Here is a 24,186-nt window from a genome sequence, read left to right as displayed (position 1 = left end):
TGAGTAGAGGCAGTTCTCCTGTTTCGGAGAGTCTGCCAAATACACATTCAATTAAAAGAAGTACGCTGCAAACGCTGTGAATTTGATGATGTTTCAGTATTGAAAGCAAAAAGTTTTAACAGTGAATTGATTCAATTTATTGGTACTAATTAAATTTCAATTGATTAATTGGTTTGCAAACTTGTATATAAGCACAGTAAAAACATTGGTGGTTCATCTTGACAAAGCCCGTCATAGCAACGGGTGAAAGCGCTTGAAGTGATTGTGTTTTTATGTGGACTTATTCGCACTACTGTTCTAACAGCTATCCGTGCATTTTATTCCTGGTCAACTAATAAAGGAACTTCTGATTTGTAAACCGAGAAAGTTTTTTGTGTTCCAGATCAAGGACAAGTTTATTGGGATTTTAGTGCTTCTGCAAACATATCATTGTAAATAAAAAAGGGCTCACAGCTAATCCTTGATGAAATCCCACCTCCACCTTGAATGCATCTGTCACTCCTACTGCAGACCTCACCACTGTCACACTTCCCTCGTACATATCCTGTACCACTCTTACATACTTCTCTGGCACTCCCGGCTTCCTCATACAGTACCACAACTCCTCTCTAGGCACCCTGTTATATGCTTTCTCTAAATCCACAAAGGCAGAGTGCAGCAACTTCTGGCCTTCTCTATACTTCGACATCAACACCCTAAGAGCAACCATCACACCTGTACTGCTGTTTCCTGGCATGAAACTGTACTGCTGCTCACTAATCATCACCTTTCTTAGCCAATCTTCCGCTACTCTTTCCCATAACTTCATGCTGTGGCTAATCAATTTTATCCCCCTGTAGTTACTACAGTTCTACACATCACCCTTATTCTTAAAAATCGGTACCAATACACATGTTCTTCACTCCTCAGGCATACTCTCACTTTCCAAGATTTCATTAAACAATCTGGTTAAAAAAAACACTGCATTCTCTCAAACACCTCCATGTTTCCAGAGGTATGTCATCTGGAACAAAAGCTTTTCCATTCTTCATCCTCTTCATAGCTATCCTTACTCCTCCTTGCTAATCCACTGCACTTCCTGATTCACTATCCCTACATCATTCAACCTTCTCTCTCTCATTCTCTTCATTCATCAGCCCCTCAAAGTACTCTTTCCATCTGCCCAACACACTCTCCTCGCTTGTGAGTATGTTTTCCTCATTATCCTTTATCACCCTTACCTGCTGCACATCTTTACTAGCTCAGTCCTTCTGTCTAGCCAATTGGTGCGGGTCCTTTTCTCCCTCCTTAGTGTCCAACCTTTCAAACAACTTGCCATATGCCTTATCCTTAGCCTTCGCCACCTCCTTTTTTCACCATATGCCTCATCTCCTTGTACTCCTGTCTACTTTCTTCATCTCTCTGACAATCCCACTTCTTCACCAACCTCTTTCTCTGGATACTCTCCTGTACTTCCTCATTCCACCACCAGGTCTCCTTGTCCTCCTTCCTCTGTCCAGATGTCACACCAAGTACCTTTCTAGCTGTCTCCCTTACCACCTCTGCTGTGTAAAAATATTAATATTAATAATAATAATAAAGCAGGGTTTTAAAAAAGAATCCACTGTACAGTCATAACACAGTACCTCAAAGGATGCTGTTCGAGTGGATTCCCAAGAAGTTACGCACTGTGTACTGCTTGAATACTTGAGCAAAGCTAAGCTGAAAGACCATATGAATGAAAACTGAACAGAAGACAGCTTATATTTTGCATATACAGTAGAATTTAATGCAAAAATTGTAATAGTACTCCCCATGTACAACATGGATGATTATATTGACAATATTACAACTTTTATAAATTTTAATACAGAACCCAGTTGATGAATTCCATCTGTGTTATAAATACATGAAGCAGTCTAGAGCTTATCTGAACTCATCTACTGATGGTTTGTGATTAATTGCTCAGCTGCCTAAGAAAATTATTTTGATTTACATTTTATTTTCTAATTCGGATGTTTACTACTTGTTGGAAGAAAGGGATAGATTGTAGATAAGAAGATCTGCTTTGATTTATATATATTTTTTTTTTACCTCTGATTTTCACTGCTTGTTGCAAGAAAGGGATACAGTGTAGCCAGGCAAGCACTAGCCATCCCAAGTGGCCTGGTCAGCTACAAATTCATAGAGTCAGTAAAACAAACCATTCCAGAGCTGATCTGAAACCATCTAGTGTTTTTTGTGATTTATTGTGGAATTGCTTGGTAAGAGATTTATTTTGAATTATATTTTATTTTTTTTACCGCTTACAGCAATACTGGCATAAGTGAAATCCATAATTTTAGGGGAAGTAGCACAACTGGAACAGTAGGTCAGTGTGACTATTTCATGAATTACTTCCTCTTCTACAAGGTTAGCTTAGTGTACTAAATTTAATATTTGTTTGCATATTATTTGAGTGATTTCCACCTACAATTTGACTTAAATTACTAATTGTTTTAATTTCTTTGAATTTTGTCGCCATTGACTTAAATTTTTCTTTTCTTTTAAAATTCTTTAAATGTTAGTAGTTAAGAATGGATTCCTTAAATGACAGTGCCATTAATGATTTGCTAAAGCACAAATATGTTGCCCAATATAGTAAATGCTATGTATATATGTTTTTAAAAGTCTTTTGGTTTTTCCCAGTTAGGGGTCGCCACAGGGGATCAATGGTCCGCTATTGATTGGCAGTGGATTTTTAAGGTGCTGAGTTGCCAGTCTGGCTCCCAACCTTCACAGCCAAGGTGGCCTGCAAAATGGGCTTGGCCTGTGGGTCTGGATCCAGGTCAGCATGTGTCTCCGAGCTCTCAAGTGCTTTGGGAGAGACATCCAACTCGAGAGGCACAGCTTCAGTTTTTGGAATATGTTTTTTGGCCTTACACTTGACAGGCTAGGCCATCAGATCCAAGGAGGGATCCATTGTGATTTTCATTAGAAGCTTAGGATGCTGGTTTTCAAGGTAGATCGCTAGGGAGGACAACCAACAGGGGGTCTTAGGAACAAAGGATTGGCAGATGGTACAGTTTTTGTAGTCGTGCTGTGGATCAAGGCAAAAAAGGGACTGGAAATGACTATCCTTATGTGGAATATTGTCTTCCACACTCATACTTTCCCTTCTTGGATGACATTAACCTCAGTAATGTAATAAGATAGCAATGGGGCAATTATCTGAGAAATCTACAATTCCAACAGCAGACCAACATCTGGAACTGATTTTCCGACTGGTTGCAAGGAATTTCTGAGGGTGGTGTGCATGTATGTTTCTATTAAGGCCGACGTCCATTGGTAGCCTATGTCAGACATACCACTCACTCAAGGTAGTAAAAGACTTTGGTATAATGGCCGACGTTGGGTCGCCGCTTTAGCAGGCAACTCCCTTATGTCAGGAATACTGCAACAGGTGAACAGGATATCAGGGCTGTCTCACACAAAAGTAAATGCATGCAAACATACAATAAGACCTCTGCTGAACTGTTTCCCCTTGGACTATTTCTATGAAAATTACAAATGAGCATTACATGTTTATATTGCCCCAGATCATCAAAATGAAGAAAACTGAACTTGTAATCACTCCTATGCACTGCTAGGCAGAAGTATCCATCTATTAACTGGGGGTCAAGAAAACTAACTTTCTTTCTTAGCAGAATGAGGATTGTACAATGAAACATAACATTTATTCATTCACTACAAGCCTGCTAAACTTGGGTATCACCCTTTCTGTAAGTGTCATATCAGACACTGACATTTCAATGTTATTTTTCAAGCTAATCTTCTAGTTTACTAACCAACAATCCTCTGCATGAATATAGTTACACAAAGCCATGAAAAATAGAAGCCAAGACATGGAAAGCATAGGAAGAAGGAAGGATGACATGAATGGATTAGACTAACTAAAGCTATCTTAAAGAGACAACAGTCCTGCCTTGCAGCTTAGCAGTGTTATACAGGTGTGCACATGTGACAGTCGGTAAACTAAGTCCCAGGCAGCATATATACTAGATTCTACAGTCCAGAGACATAACCCTACTACTTCCATTTGCACACTTTTGGAGCAGAAACAATTCTCTGGAGTTATTAAAAATATGCATTTTTGCCTGTTAGGTCTAACATAGTCCAAAAGTACCTGCTAGCTGAAATTTTCACCCTGTTACTTTTGATACTTTCTGTGAACAGACTTTAATTCCATATTAGAACAGATTATAATTCGACCTATGATTTACTTAAGAATTGATTCATTTCATTCTTAGTCTGAGGAATTTTTCTTTGGTGCTCACCTTCTTCACAGGAAGATTTTTTACCATCTTTTTGTATTTCTCTGAAACAGGATCTTTTATGATCTAGTTTGTGGACATGACCTCCTCAGAACAACCTTACCTTACAGCTCTCTCTGACCATTCTACATAGAGCCGTAACTAAGGTGGGGTGAAGAGGGGTAACTGCCCCAGTTGAAAGCTGTAAGGGGGGGTACTACTAGGCAAGTGTCTCTGGTGTTGAAATGGAGTACTGGAATGAATACAGATCCTGCATTTGCAGTCTAGGCTGAAGTGCTCATTGTGTGGCAAATTTAACTGCAGCCAGCTGCTTGTTACATTTGCAGAAAGTAGCATCGTACAGAGGACTGCAGACTTTTTTTCTGGTCTTCAAATTTGAGAAGACACTCTATTTTGAGTTCTCGGAGGGGGGAGTACCAGTCTGTGGAAATGCACAGGGCACTGGATAACCTAGCTGTAGTTCTCATTGCACTACTGCAGAGATGTGCTCCTTCCTGTAAATCTAGACTTGATGACTAGGTGGCAGGTCAAATCCACTAAAGAATGATAGGGAAGGACAAGGATAGGCTTCCACACAAGTGGCCCCTTCTTCAGGAGGAAACCAGAAGCTAATACCAGAGCACACATCAGAAGCAGTGTGCTGCTCATGGCACATGTCTTATAGGCATGTATGGTTGCCAGTACAGGGAGAAAATGCAGACTGTGTAAGGGATGAATAACAAACTTTTACAGTGGCCAGCCATGACTGTCCTAATACTTAAAAATGCCACACAAATTTACAGCTTCACCGCTTCCAATGATGGCAAAACTCCCCTGACATGGTATGGATATCCCAGGATACTGTCATAGAAATAGTCACAGAGGTGAGGTGGTGGGGTTAATGGAGCCTCAGCTGATTCTTCTAACTTGGCCTTAAAATGCCTCACCTCAACTGTCTTTGTGAAGGAAGACTATTTCTTATGTAGTAGAAAATCATTCTCTCATGATATCTCTCTGTTCTGATCAAAATTATTCTAATGTAAATGTTAGCCTTATAGGGAATCATTCCAGGGTAATCACTGCTTTAAGGTAAATGCCATATAGATGGGGAGGCTAACACTTGCTTCTCACACATTTTTTTCTTCATTTTAATGTTCAGAACGATAGGATCACTTTGACCACAAGGCAGGAAGATGCTGTGCTCTTTGAACTCTTTTCACCAGTACTTACCCTCCTCGCTTCACTTTGGAACTTGACAGCCTTCTTTGTGTCAGCTACAGCCCGCTCTACAAAGCCTACTGACTGGTCCATGTTGCTTTCAATACGATCAATCATAGATCCCTTGTGAAAATGGCAGGCACAACAGGGGAAGACAGAAAGAGGTTTGAAGATTAGGAGACAGATGTGCAATGATCAGAAACTTGAACTCACCTTACGTGCTTTATTATTATATATGACAGCTTTCTTTGTCTCTTCCTTGGCTGCTTCAACATGATCAACTGATTTCATAACGTTTGCCTCAATATTGTCTACAACTTCACCCTGTGGAAGGAAGGGAGTGGGGAAAAGAGCACAAAAAACATTTAGTGTTTGCTACAGAAAAACACAAAATCAAATAAACATTGTGAATACACAGTGGAGGAGGGAAGGGGGGTCTCTAACTAATCAAAGGGATAATTTATTATACCTGCTGCGTAATGTTTGCTTTTGTATACTTCACAAATCAATAAAGTTATTTTTGTTTCCATACCTGCATGCAAGTATTGCAAAATTTCAATGGGCAAGCAGTACTATCCAAGCTTGACCTTTGCTGCTTGGAGCTGGTGATCAAGCAACACGCACTCAATCACATCTTAGAGAGTCTGGTAATCGGTGCCAGATATACTTTAAGTCATCTGGTTTAGTAATGTGCCTAGATTTATCTTTATGATGACCACTGCTTTTCCTGATAGACTCTAGCTCAGTTCTGTGTTTTGGTTTATCCAGTTTAATTCTGTAGACCTGCATTAATTATTCTGTCTTCTAGTGTCTTATAAGGAGTATATGCTTAGTGTTTCACAATTCAGGCTTAAATGCATGTCAGAGAGACAGTAATATTATCCTGTAGTGTTAAAAGAATCATATAATCCTACGTCGTGTGAGACAGAATTATTTGTAGCATACAAAACAAACTCTAATTCCCAACAGCATCTTACAGGGCAGACAGACAGATCGGTGGCATTTAACATCTATTTTGCATTAAGATTTTCTGCATCTCTCAAATATGACCTCTTAGGATGCAGGCTTGCACCATTTATACTTTGGGGAAGAAATGCAACTTCTATTAAAATGCAGGGGTCTGTACCAAAGTTAATCTTGAAGGAAAATCACAGCAATGTACTGCAAATCATGGCAAAAAAAAGTATCTTCATAAAGACGGAACATGACTGACCTGCTTCAGTGATGCAGAGGGATGAAGCCTTGAATGCAACCCAGATGACCCATGTTCAGTTAACTGCACAGGCACTGGAGGGTAACAGCACAAGGACAATCATAGAGAGCAACAATTACTGGCTCACTCACCCATCCTGAGGGTGGGAAGCAGCTCTGCCTCACCACTTGAGTGACAACTAGTGGCAGTAGTGGGGAATGCATCTATGGAGCAAAAGTACACTAAGTATATGCTGCCATAAGCAGTGATTGTGTGGACATAGCAGCCCTGGGAATAACACATGAGGAGATATGCATGTTTCCTGAGGCAATGTGCAGCATTGTGCCACTCAAATAAGCTAGCTGCCAAGGGGGAGCAGTTCTAAGGGTAGGCCATTCTATTACACCTACTAGGTGGTCTACTCTCCACCACCTGTTTCTCATGGTTACAGGAGAAAGGAGCTGACAGAGCAAATATGAACTGACTGCAGGGCTCCTACTACCATGGGGATGTCTTCCAGGCCTTCTTGCATGGAGTCCTGGAACGGAATTTTTCCAGTTCATTGTTCAGACAGGATATCTACTTAAGGTACTCCCCACAGGTGGATCAAAACTTGGAAGACCCCCCCCCCCACATCTAGTTTCCATTCATAAGGGTATGCCCTGGTCCTGCTCAGTTTGTCTGCCACACAATTTTGCTCTGACAGAATGTAGGATGCCTGTAGAGTGAGATTGTGCTGAGAAGCTATATCCCAAGCCAATGTGGCTAATCTACAAAGTGGGGCATGGCCTGGCTCCCCCTTGCTTGTTGATGTACCACATCAGTGTGGTATTGTCTGCAACCACTTAAAGAGGTCCTGGTGACCAAAGATGGTTCAGAGAACTGAGCACCCTGATAAGGGCAAGCATCTCCTTGATACCATGTACTTGCATCTGTCCTTGGTGTCTCACACCCCTGCACTTTTATCTCTCCTGAAACTGCTCATCAAGCAAAGCCTGAGGCATCTGTGGTGACTGACTGCTTTGGAGCAGTGAGGGAGAAAGGAAGACCTTGATTTAAGGACATCTGTAGTCTCCACCAAATGATTTCTCTTTGACAAACCCCAGTACTGGGATCTGAAGAGATAAAGGGTGTTGATGGGGAGGCCAAACAGATTTCAGATACCACTCTATCTTTCTCACATGGAGTCTTGTCACGGGTAACATGAGAACTGTAGATGCCATGAGACCCAAAATCATGAGATATTCCCTCACAGTAACTGAAGTCCGAATGGAAAACCTTAGCAACAGATCTAAATAAAGATTTATTTTTCCTGTGTAAGAAATGCACTTAGAACAAAGATATCTAGTTGACATCCCAGGAACACAATCCTATGTGAGGAAGTCAAGAAAGACTTTGAAATATTCTCATGGAATACCAGCATGTGCAAAAGATCTCTCACCCAAGAGAGATGCCCAACACTTTGAAAAAGACTCTGCAAAGATAAGCAAGCCATCTAAATATGGAAAATGTGGCTATGCTGTAGCCTGCACTTTGTGAGCACTCTTGGTACTGTGGATACCCCAAAGGGTAAGACAGAGAATGATAATGGGATCCAGACACACAAAACCTTAAGAAACACCTAAAGTCTGGATAAATAGGAATGTGATAAGCATCTTTTAAGTTTAGTTTTACCAGGAAACATGAAAGAGGAAGAAGATGCAACAGGTCGTGAAATGACATTGTTTTGAATTTGGTCTCTATCACAAACATGTTTAATTAAGATTCAGAACTGGTCTACAAGTGTTTTCTTTCTTTGGAACTAGGGACATCCTTGAATAAAACTCCTTCCTCATCTGGTAATGAGGAACTGGTTCTGTCACTTCTTGGGAAAGTATGTGACGAAGAACAGTTGGAAACAGTTGGAAACAAAACAGTCTGATCTGCAGGATGAGGAATGTCCCCCTGGAAAGGAGGAAGTTCCTCCTACTGCCATCTGTAACCCTGATGAATGATTTTCAGAACTCCATTGCCTGAAACAATATATTGCCAAAGAGAAAAATGGAGATTCTGACACTCTGGAAGAGAAAGAGGGCCAGGGTGAGAGGGGTCACAAGGTCTCTTGAGCAGTCATTCAGACTTGTTAGAGTGTCCTTGGTAGTGGGAGGGTTGAGGCTTTTTTTGGAACCTTCTTGCCACTTCTTCTTAAACATCTATTTAGAGACTGTTTGTTCTGTTACTGAAATTGGATGAGGAAAGACAAAATATCTTGGACAATTTGGAAAAGGAGGACTGAAAAATCTTAAGAGATTCCCTGGATCAGCTTATCCCTTTCATCACATTTTTTTGATTACCTCTGTAGCAGAGGGGACAAACACTAAATCTCTATCCAAAGGAGAATTTAAAATCTCATTTTTATTTTTATCATCATCTGGAAGGTTTTAAGTGTGCAGTCAAGCAAACCTTAAAACTGTAAAAGTGGCCATAGTCCTAGAAGAAGTATCAACATAATCATACACACATTGCAAACAATGAGTTCTGACCTGCACAATAAAATAAACTGGGTTATTTAGATTTTTTTGACAAGAATAAACTGTAGATAAAACATTCATCATACTTCCACAGTATGTCAGAATGAACTTCAGCATATGAGCCTAACAATTTAAAATTCTGAAATTCAAAGTTGCGGAAGCATACACCTTTTTCCCATACCCATCAATAATTTTCCTGTCCTTATTAGAAAGGGTAACTGGCATTAACTAAGTGCTTAGCAGCAGAGGAGTCAACTAAGGCTACAGCTTCTAGGTCAGGTTTGGGAATAATGCAGACAAATCTAAAAGACTGAGAAACTTTATACATCCTATCTGCCTTTTTAGGATCAGCTGGCTATCAGGAAAATTGCAGGCAGTAAGACAAACATCCTCTAAAAGCAGACAGAACAGGAGGAATGGGTGTAGGTTATAGAAAATCCTTCTGTAACAACTCATAGTGTCTTTTGAGGGACTGAGAAACCTCAGTGTTCTCCGACTGAAAACAATAGGATATTCTATCAATAGTCCCCCCCCCCCCCCTCAGTCAGAATCAGAAAGTGAGCTCTCCTCTGAGACTGAATCAGAAATCTTAGGACAAACCCCCAAGTCCATCCCTGTATCTTCCTGTTCAGATTCAGAATCTTGAATTTCTTCAGGAAAGAAGGCATCCCTCTTTCTTTTACCAGAACTACCCTACAAGAAGGATCAATAGCCCGAATCAAAACCTGAGCCAGTCTCAGTAAACTACTCCTATCCAAAGAAATTTGAAGAGGAGTAGATATATGCTTGGTTTTCAGTTTATTTTTGACAGAAAGAAATGGGGACAACCATGTTACTAATGGCACTGCTGCTTCCCCAGGGATGGGCACAGCATTCTGACACAACATGGAAACCTTCCCTGTTCCCTCTCCCAGGGCTGACAAGAGTGGTTCTGCCTTGCTCACTGAGGGGACCCAAACAACTGCAGAGGACGTGGATAATCCCTAGTCCATAGTGGCTGTAGGCATTACACCAGACAGATCTGGCATAAAAGATGAATGGTCTGAGGTGCAACAAATAGCCACAGATCAATATGAAGAACGTCTCTTTAAGTGAGAAGTAATATGAGTGTGGTAAGAAATGGGCACATATTTAAAAATGTGGTAACTTTTCTCACACTTGGTAAAGTAAACATTTTATTAGGTGATCTAAAGAAGTTGGCTATTATTTTCTTTATGATCAAACAAATTTCAGAGAAAAGTTGCCTGCTCTGTTCATGCCACAAAGTATTTTGGCAGAAGAAAGACTGCATTACCTGTATTTCAAGTAATCTTAGCACTGCCAAATACACAAACTACCAAGAAGATGATTGGGGGGGGGGGGGGTGCTCAGAGTGAGATGCAAGAGTTTTGGCTGAGAAAGCTTAGGATTGCCAATTATATGGGGCCTGCAAGAGAACAGAGAAACTTCAGGAAAGAATATGCTAAGTAAAGATGGTAATGGACTAGCTAGTTAGACACAAAAAGGCAAAGACAGCTGAAGAGCAGGAGGCAACAGAAGGCCAAGAGACAGGATAGTGTCAGTAAAGGTAGAAAAGACACAAAGGAAGTATTGATATGGGCAGAGGTTGTCCAATGAGGGTGGGTGAACAAGGCGGCAGACAGTATGTTGATGGGAGAAAGTGGTAAAGACAGCCAGGAAAAACATGAAATGGAAAAAAGCCAAGTTAGAATGACAGATGCAGACAGCAGTGAAGGCTGATGAAGGAGAGGGCAGAAAAAGGTGGATATGCTGGACTCTAAAGCACAGAAACAGAAGGGAAATAATCAGGAAAATGAAGGAGAAATGGCAAAGAGAGAAGGAAAATGGTGCCCAGTAAAGGAACAAAGCAAGGGATGGTCAACAGAAGGGGAGAAGGAGAACAGGAAACAGCAGCATTAGCAAGGAGGACTGAAAGGACTAAGAGGAGAGGGAGCCAAAGATGGAAAAGAGATGCTAGTCTTCATTGAAAGAAGATAGGTGGGATGGGAAAGGAATCAGGTACAACATTTAAGTCACCAGCATGAACAGTAAAGAGGGCTGCAGATGGTGCAACTGCAGGAAGAGTAAGGTAGGGCAGGAGGTGACATTACTACTGTGGCGACGAAAACAGTTTTGGTGATGGGAATCTCAGCCACCTAGTGAATTAAGATTTTTAGCAAAGGTGACAGGAAAGACTTGACTATACTGAACTGGCCCTTAGGGCTTAGAATTGCAATAAGATGGTATGAAATGGCCATGGTGGTTACTAAGGGTGAGAGTTAGATGCGTGCACATAACCCCAAACAACTTAGTGTCAGAGTATAATTTCTGTCTGTACTTGTGCTTATTCCATTAGGGTTTTTCACTGTCATCAAGACTATGCAGCTGTGGTGTTGGTGTATATGAGGGGTGTAGGTGCAGTGTTTGAAGTTAAGTCCCTCTCTCCCCAAGTAGGGTTAATAAGGAAAGCAATGTTTTTCATTTTTTTATCAAGGTGGTGGTTTTCAGTTGTCGATGACTGAGAAGTTTATGTACAGGGGACTTTCTACTTCTTTCCAATGGAATGGCTGCACTGACAAAAAGAGTAGTCATGTTTACATAACTGCTCATGTAAGCATAATATAAAAAATAAGGATACTAAAGACAGATACTTCAAAAAATGTAAACTTGATTCCAACACAGCTGTATTTGTTGTAATGTAAACAGCTGTATTTGTTGTAATGTAAACCACTTGAAATTAAGCATTTAATCCAGTTTATATGACAAATAAATGCATGATACTTTACATTTTCTCAGAATGCAGCAGGCCCACAGAGGAGGAAATGCAATGATAGTGGCATAATATACGATAGCAAATAAGAAACAGCAACAACACATGGCCTGTAATTAATTGCTTATATTACATACTACTCTTCAAATATAGCAAAAGGTTAATTATTCAAAAATACTTGGGGAGTGTCAATTTATTTATTTTATTTATTTATTTATTTATATTTGTTGACCGGGAGTGTCTGACTGGACGTAGGTCCATTTTCAGTGGAGGCCCGGGGAGAAAAGATCCACAGTTAAAATAAACAGACAGTAGTTACAGTGGATTACATAGCAATTAACAATTTACATAGCAATTACTTACAACATATTTACAGATGAAGAACATAGTACATCAGTAGACAACTAGAATCTTTATCTGTGAAGTACATAACAACATTAACAAATGTTACAATAAGAAGTTCCAGCTGTATAATAAGTACTAGGCTTATAAGCATCTGAGCTTGATATAATCAAGGTAGTTAGTGGAGTGGAAAGAAAGGTAGTGGTTGGATGGGGTGGATGATATTAGAGTGGGGGTTGCAAGGGCATAACCAGCAAGTTTTTAGGTGCGCTTTTAGTAAAGTTTTGAAGTAGGTGCATAATGGTATGGAGGTAATTGTGGGTGGGAGGGAGTTCCATAATTTGGCTATGGTGCAAGAGAATAGTGCTTCACCAGCAGAGTTATTGGCTTTAGTTATCTGCAAGTGATTTTTGTTGTTGGATCTTAGTGGTCTGGTGGTGCGACAGGGCTGGAGTAGATTCTGGAGGGATGGGACATTTAGTGGATGGTTTACTAATTTGTGGGTGAGTGAGAGTTGATACCACTGAAGGAGGTGAGGGAGTTCAAGCCAGCCCAGTTCAGCAAGTGAGAGACAGTGGTGAGTACGGTAGGATGCCCCTGTGGCGAATTTGGCAATTTTGTTGTAGCAGGTCTCTAGCTTGTTTAGATTGCATTGCCTTAGGTTGGTATATATTGGAGAGGCATAAAGTAGGGTGGAGATAAGGTGGGAATTTGCTATTGAAATCTTTGCTGCTTTGGTGAGAAGTTGCTTATTTCTGTATAACGCTCCTAGTTTTTTGTGGACTTTTTTTATGGTCATGGATATGTGAATGTCAAATTTTAGTTTATTGTCTATTTCCACTCCTAGAAATTTGGTGTGTTCAGTTGGGTATATAGTGGTGTTGTCTTTTGCTGTGATGTTAAACTGAGAGTTGTTTTGAGAATGTTTGGTGGGTTGGAAGATGAGTAGTTTGGTTTTGTTTGGGTTGAGTATTAATTGGGCATTGGATAACCAAGTTTCAACAGAGGAAAAGGCTTCCTGTGTGACTTTTTGCAGTTTGGGTAGGGACTGGGCTGAGCAGATGATGGTTGAGTCATCTGCGTATTGTATGAGTGTGCCATGTTTGGTGGCAGAGGCTAGATTATTGGTGAAAACAGAGAAGAGTAGGGGTCCAAGGATGGATCCTTGGGGAACCCCTATGGAGTCAGGTAGTTGGGGAGATATGTCATTCCGCCATACAACAGATTGTTGGCGGTCAGACAGGTAACTCTGAAACCAGTTGGTGACTGATTGTGAGAAGGATAGGTTATTGAGGACAGAGATAAGTTGTTTGTGTGGGACCATGTGAAATGCTTTAGATAGGTCTAGGAAAGTAGCAGAGGAGAGACAGCCATTGTTTTTATGCTGAAGGATAGTGTTAGTAAAGGAGAGTAAGGCAGTGGTGATGCTATGGTATGGTCAGAAACCATGCTGAGTATTGGAAAGGAGGTTGTTAGTAAGGAGGTAGTCTGAGACCTGAGAGTGTATGCATCTCTCTAGTATTTTGGAGAGTGGAGAGAGAATAGCTATGGGGCAGTAATTGGTTAGTTCTGTGGAGGGTCCGCCTTTGTGGAGGGGAATTATATGTGATAAATTCCACAGTGTGGGAATGTAACTTTCTGACAGAGATCGGTTAATCAAGATGGATACTGGGTAGGCCAGAGCATCAGCTGTGATTTGTAGGTATTCACTTGGGAGGTTGTCTGCTGCTAATTTGGTGGGCTTAAGTTTAGTTAAGAGTTTTTTTTTTTATGTTGGAGGTAGGTACAGGAGAAAAAATAAGGCAGTGGGGAGATTACTAGTTGAAGGTGTGGGTTGGAGGGGGGGTTGTGCTGTTTAGCTAGTGATAGTATGGTTTGGGTGAAGTGTGTGTTGAATGAGGTAGCAATATTTTCTGAGGAGTGAGGGATGTTAGGAGGAGGTGTACTGACTTTACCTGGGTGGAGGATGGAGTTTATGGAGGACCAGAACTGTTTGGGGCTGTGTTGGGAGGAGTCTAGGGCAGACTGGTAGTATTGGAATTTGTCCTGTTTTATTAGCTTTTTGACTCTATTGCGTAGTTCTAGGAATTTCTGTCTAGATGAGGGGGTTTTGGTTTTGCCCCAGTGCTCCCAGGCTTTATCCCTGTTTTTTTATTTCTGACTTAGTGGTTTTCTGTAGCCATGGGGAGGGTTGTGCTTTGATTCTGGAAAGTCTTATGGGGGCATGGTAATTAAGGATGCTCAGGAAGGTAGTATTAAAAAATTCAACTGCGTCATCAAGACTGAGGTACTTTAGAGGATGCCAGTTACATTCTTTGAGGGATGAGATGAATGTGTGGGTTAAAGTTTAGTTTTTTACGTATTTGATGGTAGATGACAGGTTTAGCTTGATATAGGTATTTTTTGAGCAGGAATGTTGTGGAGTGATTACTGAGGCTATCTGATAAGCAGCCTGTTATATATGACTGGGGGCTCTTACTGACTAGTATCCAATCCAGGGTAGTGTGCTTGCTGGAGTTTTTATTTATCCTGGTTGGCGACTGGACTAGTTGGGTGAAACCATGAAGGTTTACATGATGGGTTGGATGGTTGCCAGAACAGGATTGCCAGTCAATATTGAAATCACCTAAAATGATAGTTTCTTGGGGGGAGATGGTGGGTAGACCAGCTGAGGAGGTTTATTAAAGTTACTGCTTAGCCAAGTGACTATTTTGAACAGATGATCAGAGTCTAGACACTATAAATGCTCAGCTGACTGCTACAGTGCCGATTTTTTTTTTTAATTTTTAAAAAAGCAAACATATTTACTGATTTATCTTTTCAGTACTGATGTTACACTATCGGAATGATGACTTTGATTGCCTAATAGTATATCTTAGACCATTCACAGAATTGCCCATTTACTACAAATGCAGTGTGGAATTGCACAATGATTGATTACAGGGAACATCCCAGACCTAAAGTAAGTAGACACAAGAAATTGGTCAAGGATCTTATTTTACTCTCATCTTAACTTGCACTTCAGGAATATTATGACAAGTCTATTCATTAGCTAAACGTGCTCTGGCAGAACAAATTCATTTTACATAGTTTGGTGGATAAATGCACAGACTTTCAGTCCACCTCACTACAAAAAAATGAGGTGACGAAACAAGTTTTGTCATTGTTCAAACCGTGTTCTGTTAACAAGTCATCTCTCTACTTGTCATGAAAAATGTAAAGCAAAAATCAGCATTTCATCTCTCATTTTGACACCTCCGAACAATGCTACTTGTACCATAAAACAAAATCTAAAGTCACTTAATGGGGGGGGGACTGTTCTACCAATCAAATGATGTACACAATGGAATAAGTCTCCAGTCACAGTCACTTATGTACAGAGGGTGGGCAGATGGGCAAATATGCAACATTTAAAGGAAAACAGTACAAACAATGATTACCTGTCATCCAATTCCTCCGCAGCATGGGTTCATGGGTAAAAAAACATACTTAGACTGATATGCTTTGAACAAAGAGGTTTTCAGACCTTGAAAATATTTGCAAGGCTTCTCTATTAATTGCTGCTTTTTCTGAATATTGATTTCGTCAGCTGATTTTTTTTAAATCTGTTAAGTGATATTTATCCGTCTCATATTGAGAATTAATTGCAACAATTGTCCTTTCGTTCCCATTTCCTACTACTTGATAACTAGACTACAGTTCACCTATAGCCAAGAGCACACATTTTTGGACTGTGCTGTCCCTCACACTTCCAGCTAAAGGTAATTTACTGAACTTAATTCATAACAGACTAGGATAATTTTCAGTTTCAGATTTTCCAAACAGGTATGAAAGTGATGACTATTGGGGTAAACTGTGCATAACTGTATGCTGAATACATAACTTCCAAAACCTTGCGCAAATTAAAGATCCAGACAGGTTTTAAAATGAAAACTGACAAGTATCTGCAAACTGGAGCAGAACTACTCACTTACCAACCACCTACACTTACTCTAACATCTAGACTTGTCAAAAACATCGAGGATACATGATGAGCTACCCTTCATGCTAGATGTCACTGGAAGCTAATTAAATAAATATTAGCATTAATTTAATATATAGCTATGACCAGTCAGTGATGCAGTTTATGTTCTATCCTCTTCCTTTTTTCCTGTCAGTGACATACGTATCAGGTTGATCGAATATTCTTCATTTTTTTAGACACAAACATAGAAACAAAGGCTATAACAAAAAAGTTCAGCATATATCCATAGTAACAATTATTCACATCTTCCTCCTGGGAAACTATCATTCCTTCAGGGGTGCTTGTGAGCAATGCTCTCTCACATCTGTTTTCCTCTCTTATCATTTCTCCTCCTGTTGGGAACCACTCTTCCTTTCACGTGTGCCTGTGCTTTACTGAATTACCTCATCTAAAAGCCTGCACTGAGATTCCACAATTTTCTTTAACAAAGCAGCTTTACATTTCCTTTCATTGGATTTGAATAACAAATTGCTGATGAACAGTAAACTTGATTTCAAATACATCTGCTAAACAAAGACACTTCAGGGAAGGTGGGTCCTCTGTTCTAGAGTTCAGAATCTATTTAGTTGGTATAGTGCATGGGCACAAAGCCAAAGCATGCATTTACATTATTAGTAGCCTTACTTCAGGAATAAGCCAAGATTCAGGAAGTCTAGCCCAAGTTAGAAAGATAACACTTTCCATGGTAAGCTATAATTCCTTAAATATGAAGGTGGGATTGGAGTTTGACTAACTCCTAGTAGAGTTCTTAACTTTTCAGAAAAAATGTGTTTCTGAATATTAAAATGTTAAATGATATATTAAATTCCTATCTAAAATTCTTAACTAAAATATTAAGTATTAAAATGCTTGTATTAAATTTAATTGGGGTCAAATAGTCTGGGTACAAAACATCCTTGGTCAAACTGTCCAATAAATATTCTCAAACAATAAATGTAATTTTTAATATTAAAGTTTATCCAGTTGCATTGGGGTCAAATCACCTGGGGTCAAACTGTCCTGCTTCCGCTTGTACCACCCCCACACTCAAATGGGAGTAAATGACTGTGAAGGTTTTTAATGGCTGTAATTTTCCAAAGCAATTCATAGAGACCTCCTTGTGCTACAGGAGAAAGGTCATGTGATATCTTAATGAGGGACTTCTAGGATGTCACCAAAAAAAAAAAAAAAATAAATCAAAAAGTTTACAAAATCAGTCACATGCCACCAAAACTCTACCTCCAGGTGTTCATGCAAATAGATATTCCATATTATCAGTTAGCACCAAAAGTGTAGTTTATAGACTGCAAAGAAACATAGTGTGCATGAATACCAAGCTGTTTCAAATGTCAGCTCAGAAAACATCAAGCTGCTCCAACCACATGCTTTTTTGTATTACACTTACACATTATCTGCTACCTACACTTTCAGTCTCTTTCATTCAAAGCGAGCATATTTCTCATTACTAGCTTGTTCTTTTTCTAAGTTTCTTACTTTTTCCACTTTCCTCACCACACTGCCTTTCCGTTCATGGCTTCCATCTTCAGTTTTCACCTTTTCTTCCTTCTGTAAGTACCCTCAATCCCTTCCATTTCTTCAGTTCTATTGCCATCTGCATTACAGACTGTCCTTGCCTTTTTATGAGATTTAATACCATCTGCCTGCTTTCCTTCTACCCTCAGCAACTGTCTTAATTTCTTTGTCCTGCTTTTCAGTGAAAGCTTCTGTGCTAGTTATTCCCAAGATTTCATTCCATTTATTACATGTTTTCAGCTTTTGTGAAATGTACCTACAATTGTGATACTTCAGTTGTTCTACCCGAAGAATCCTGAAAGGTTTTATTTTACTTTATCTGCATTTGTTTTCCAGGGTAGAGCATACATATTCATAGGTTATCATTTACCTACAGTTTTTATTCTGGTTTCTTTCTGACATGGCACCAAGGTGAAAAACTGTCAATCATTACACCACAGTTTTATAAATTAAAAAAAAAAACATCTGATTACAGTTAAGAAATTACCTTCCCACTGCCAGTTTTACAAAGACATAAGGCAAGATGTTAATGCATGCAAGAGATCCTATCAACTCTTGTCACGGTACAGGATACCTGCCCACCAAAGGAAGGAGGTAAACATTTCAAATACAGAATGTGAACATTCTGTGGGGGCTGGACTGTCTCAGTAAGCATGACTTCTGTTTACATCACATGGTTACTATGGCTATCCACTACGTCAATAAGTTTACTGTAAGTACTGATGGAAAATTAAAGAATCACACATTGTGTAAAAGTGCAAAAGACACATTAAGGAGTAAGAACTTTTGTAAAACATCATTGCTGTCAATTATGGTCAAAAACAACAAAGGTTACAGAGGAATGAATAGTAATTCCAGCAAAATAAAAGCATAACACTTGTAGGAACTATAATATCACTCAGCTAATGTGTATTGACATATTACACATTTCATCAGCTGGTATTAAGCAGTCAAAACGATTAAGCCAGAAACTTGTATTTTAAAGACATTCTAAATAACATAGACATTACCATGCATAATCTGATATGTTTACTTCATGGTGAACTCTAATGGCATCTCCTGTCACAGCACTGTGATATTATCAGAAGCTGCTTTTGATAACTACAAATGGTAATATTTTTATTTGAGCCAGGCATGCCTTTGTGTTTGTCAAAAAGTGTAGTGGGTATGGAATGAGTTTCACTCCATATACCTTCCAAAACTGATACAGTCCATGCTTGGCAACCAAGAAGGATATGCTTACTGTTCAAGGAACAGACAATCTGATCTGGGCACTAATTACCAAGTCCAGTATTACTGTTGTTAAGAAAAAAATAAGACAATGTTATTTCAGCAGCATCTAAATTAAACTTGCGTAGTTGATACATAAGTTCTGATTACTGATAATGCTAAATTTGACTATTAAGTGGTTTTTCAGCATATCCCTACAGTTCCCAAATAGAGTACCTCTCGGTCTGAAATTGGGGCTGATACATGTTCTCAGAGGAGAAGTTCTGACAGAGGGATTAGGGAAGCAGAAAGAGGCTTGTCTCACATGATCAGTGGCACACTACTGTGTAAGGCTGATTTGTTTGCTGATTGCACATGGATCTGCTAAACAGACTCTGTCAACAACAGAAGGTTCCATCTGCATGTGTGCCTCAGACAATAGTCCAAACAATGTTCAAGTGATGGGTGGGAAATTAAAGCCTACCAAGAGACTTCCATCATCAATTCCTCTCCCCTGTAACAATACCCCTCTTCTGGTTACAGTTATATGACAACCCCCATTTGGGATTGTCCTGTACTATTACCTGCTAGGTTAGCATAAAGAGTAACATGTAGCTATTATAATTATGGGGTTCAGTCTCTTAATAACCATTTTCAAACAGTCTTCCCAAGGTAACTCGGGAGGGGATTGTGTCAAGTGGGCTTATCCAGTAAACAAATCAACTTAAAAACATAGTGGATCACTGGTATACAAACCAGAGAAATGAGAAGTGTACAGTCCAAGTTCATACTGGTCAAACGTCTACTAAGAAATGCCATAACGTGATTCAGTTTGTATATAGCAAAAAAACAAAAAAAAAGAAGGAAGGGGTTATAACCATGAGACAGTTAGAGCCACCAAGAATTTAATACTTAATGGTAAGTCAGAGGTTAATCAATGGAAGTTTAGACACTATAAAAGATCAGATAAAGTTAGTAAAGAACACAAGGTGATCTTTATTACCAGATTTACTAATGACAACAAAGCCATTATCAGGATTATATCTGATAATTGGCATGTACTTACAATTGATACGGATATAAAGAAGATAGTAGGAACTAGACCGAGTTTTACTTACAGAAATAGTAAGAATTTAAAAAGGTTACTCTGTATTGAACATAATTATCCAGAAGTTAGGCAGTTCAGATCATTTAAGAAGTTTGGCACTTTTGCATGTGGCAAATGTAACGTGCAATATGATTTCAAAAGAACAAATTTTTATACATCCTATTTTGAAATACAAATTTGAACCCAGGTTTTTTGCTTCATGCAATGACACAAACCTTGTATATTTAGCAAATTGTGGACAATATCATGCATTTTATATAGTCATGACTACTAGGAGACTGAAAGATAGGATATATAATCATACTTATGACATCAAGAAATTAGATCAGAGAAATGCCTTAGCAAAACATTCTATGTCTCATAAAGGTCATAATTTTAAATTTAGGGTACTTCAAATAGTACCCCTTAATAAGAGAAGGGGTAATAACATCAATGATTTAGAAACTATCGAATTAAAATGGATTTTAAAATTAAGAGCACATCAAGACCCTGGTCTTAATCAGTTCATCAGTATAAAACCTTTGCTTGAAGCACAGAAATTTAAATGAGTAAGATCTTTCCTTTCAGATATATTTTAATTTGTACATTCTCATTTTTTAGAGCACATTTCACATATTTCACATTCTAATATTTATTTCATTTTGCTTTCATCGTTTTTTTGTATGTTTGCTTTTATTTTTGATACATTATATTACATGTGTCAAGCCATATTGGCAGCTAACAGAACGTTTTTATACATAGTGGTTTGAAGGCTGAATTGTGGACTTGAATTGAAGCTACATTTGATATTCAATATGTCTTGCTTCAAATTATCAAGATACAAGTTTAATTATGCAATGATGATTTAATTAATTGATTGATTGATGTTGTAGGTTTTTAATGAATTTGAATGTATAAAAAGCTAGAGTTATAGTAACGAAAATAGATCTGAAGAAGCGTACCCTGGGAGTACGCGAAAGCGCTCATCATCTTTAATAAACTTGGTGTTTATTTTACTACATCGTGGTGGTCCATCTCCGGTTTTTACACAGCTCAGTTTGTATATACTTATAGTGCTTAAATTAGGTTACCCATGGTCAGTAGCACCAGGGTCATTTTAGTTAGTAAGCTAGTAAGATACCAGATAAGTCTGGGTCAGTTAATCCAGTTTAAACAATGGCAAGCACATCAGTTGAAATAATTTGATTTGTTTAGTTAGTGACTAGCTAATGTTAATTAAGGTTCATCTCTGGTCTGTTACAGCTTTAATAAGACAGCAGAAAGGTTACCCATTCATTACCTGGTTCTCTACCAGCATGGCAATGTCCAGAAACATGTCATGGAGCTCTTTGATGCTGCTCTCCAGGCGGACAATATCATTATGACGTGACTCGATCTCTGATAAGGCCTGCCTGGATATCTGGCTGTCATTTATTATCTTTCAAAGAAAATAAAAGAACAAGCAATTAGGAACATGTTCGTACATGCTTACATTTCTGTGCTGACAAGATACTTCTATATGATCACATTGCTTTTAAATACTCAGATAAAACTTGTGCATGCAGAACAAGAACATTACTGCTACTACTAAGCTTTCCATCACAGTCTTACAGTTTATTAGCATATGCCTTCAGACGGATAAAACAGTAATTCACCTAGACAACTTTCAGAGACTGAAAGCACAGCTTAAGTTGTATTTAGGTGCCTCCCCTTCCTAAGAAGAGCTAATAGATGCCAGATGAATTAATGTGGTTTGCAGACCAAATAAGCAGCAATACAGGAAGTACTTAGGACTTGGAGAATCTTCCATTAACACAGAATCCAGACTTTGTTGCACTGGACATGTGTGATGGTGCATTAGAAACTATATAATAAACAGCTGGTGCTAAGTGTCCCATTTGTCTTCTGGAAGTACCAAGTATCCCTAAATTTTTCCAGTCTTCATTCACTTAATCTGCCTACATTCCTTATTCAACAATTGTCAGACACCGCATCCAAAAGTCACACATGAATTTCTTTTCCTTACCCCAGATGTGAAAATAGCAGGATTCCCACTCTCCAACATTTCTTCCAATTCCTCATCTGTTGTTGTCTTCCCAGCTATTAATAATAACAATTAAAAGTAGAAAGAATGGTTAGATTTTGGCTTCTGGGTAATGTTGCCATAAAAATAGTGACACTGATTATACAAAACAACACCAATTTCGATTTTGCTTTGTTGTGACAGTGAATACATTTAACTGTGGGGAAGAAGTCAGTAAACCTTCACTGCACTTACTTTTGTTGCGATGTTATAGAAAAGCTGTTATGTGCTTTACATAATGACAGATCTGTATGAAGAGTATCTGTCTTCAGTTAACAAGTAGGACTATATGCCACAGACATTAGGACTGCTGCACACCCACAGTTTTCATGCTGCCAGACCCCCCCCCCCCAAGTCCCACCATGCTTCTTTTCTTAGATGTCTCCAGCACTCTTGCGGGACATCAGCACTTGCCTAACTGACATGGAGTAAATAGAAGTAACCCCCTCCCCACTCCCAAAAAAGAGATGGAGGAAGAGAAAAAGAGGTCAGGCCAAATAAACTGCAATCATTTTATTCAGGATTAATGTTCCTACCATGTGTAGGCTAGCCTTACTTACCCCTAGGACCAGAGGAGGAGGAGACAAGTTGGTTAAGATGACGGTAGAGAAGATGAGCCTATCAGTTAAACAGCACACACCACTCCAAATAGCCATGGTGATATACAAAACTCACTGGATCAAACCAGTCACCACAATCAGAATGTAAAGAACACATTTATTAATATTAAGTGCTTTCATCTTATCTGTAACCATACTTCTTTGTTTGAAGAAATCTGGTTACAGATAAGATAAAAAGTGTTTATTAATTAATGTGTTTTTTATATTCCAGTTTTGTTGATTGGTTTATTCAAGTACATCACTTTCCTACCTTATAAAAAGGGGTCCATCCTATATTACATGTAAGGACACAGTCCGTGTCTAACACAACAGGCATGAGAAAATCCCTTTGACAATGGCAGACCTGAAGAAGCTTGCTTTGAAGTGATATCCAGTTTATAGTGTCAGATGGTGTAGTGGTATGTTGCTGTGATTGTAGAGCACAGCATCCCGGGTTTGAGACTTTGCAGGGTTGACTATTTAAAGTGCAAGGTTGGCATAATGGTTAAGATGTTTACCTTACAAATACAAGGTTTGATTCTCACATGGGGTAACTGGCTAGGCTTAAAATTGCCCACAAGGGCAGTTATCCTAGTACTAATCTATGAACCTATGAATGAAGACGTCAAAGCCAGACTATATGGCTACTGAGCAGATATCATCCACTGAGGTATTTTGGAGAAATACTGTAGAGCTGACCATTGCTCTGGTGGAATGAGCCATGAAAGGTCTTGGGTGGTGTTTTGCTTCCACAAAATTTTATGCAGTCTGATGAACTATAAGTCACTATAACCAGCTGAAGCCCTTTCTTTTGCAAGATGTAGGAAAATAAACCATTGGTCACTTCTATACTCACATTCTAATTACACAACAAATTCAGTGCCAAGTAGACATCCAGGATAAATGGGGTATTATCCCTTGTTTGCAGAGAGGGGAAAAAAGACTGGAAGATTAACTATTTGGTTCACATTGGGTCTGTTGCCATGCTGGACATGAATGATGGGTTTGTACGAGCCATCAACATTTGCATGTGGAAAACCAAATGGACAGTTTTTCTGATGAGACTTATAACTCACAGCTCCTACCGGACAAGGTAAAAGCCATGAGAAAAAGTGATATCAGGTTTTGGTGCTTACTTGAAGGGTGGTCAGGCAAGAGTTTCCAGTGTGAAATAAAGATATAGTAAAGGAACTGGGTTCTCTGACTAGGAGTCTTAAAAAGAATGCACAGTTGAGGAAATTTGACTTTAATGGAGGTAAGGGACTTGGGAACCTGCATGATATCTTGAATTGCTGTTGAATGTATCTTTATGTGGACTAACTAAGGCTCTTTTTGAAAAACTAGACCAAGTACTGCTGAACCTTCTCTG

General features: G+C 39.1%; 1 protein-coding gene across 3 annotated transcripts in view; it reads right to left on the bottom strand.

Annotated features, from left to right (window-relative positions):
- STX3 (syntaxin 3) overlaps nucleotides 1–24,186 on the bottom strand; it is a 580,698-nt gene that overhangs the window by 20,207 nt on the left and 536,305 nt on the right. For all 3 annotated transcript variants that reach the window (XM_044084003.1, XM_044084001.1, XM_044084002.1), the window contains exons 7-9: nucleotides 22,162–22,235; nucleotides 21,436–21,573; nucleotides 5,703–5,813 (exon numbers count right to left, since the gene is read on the bottom strand). In XM_044084003.1, coding sequence (XP_043939938.1) covers nucleotides 5,703–5,813; nucleotides 21,436–21,573; nucleotides 22,162–22,235 — 323 coding nt within the window. The remainder of the gene's footprint in view (nucleotides 1–5,702; nucleotides 5,814–21,435; nucleotides 21,574–22,161; nucleotides 22,236–24,186) is intronic.

This window comes from Protopterus annectens, chromosome 9.part0 (genome assembly GCF_019279795.1).
Source record: "Protopterus annectens isolate FY-2018-M chromosome 9.part0, PAN1.0, whole genome shotgun sequence".
NCBI lineage: Eukaryota > Metazoa > Chordata > Ceratodontiformes > Protopteridae > Protopterus > Protopterus annectens.
The sequence above is the reverse complement of the archived record's forward strand: the minus strand, read 5'-3'. Positions and strand labels throughout refer to the sequence as shown.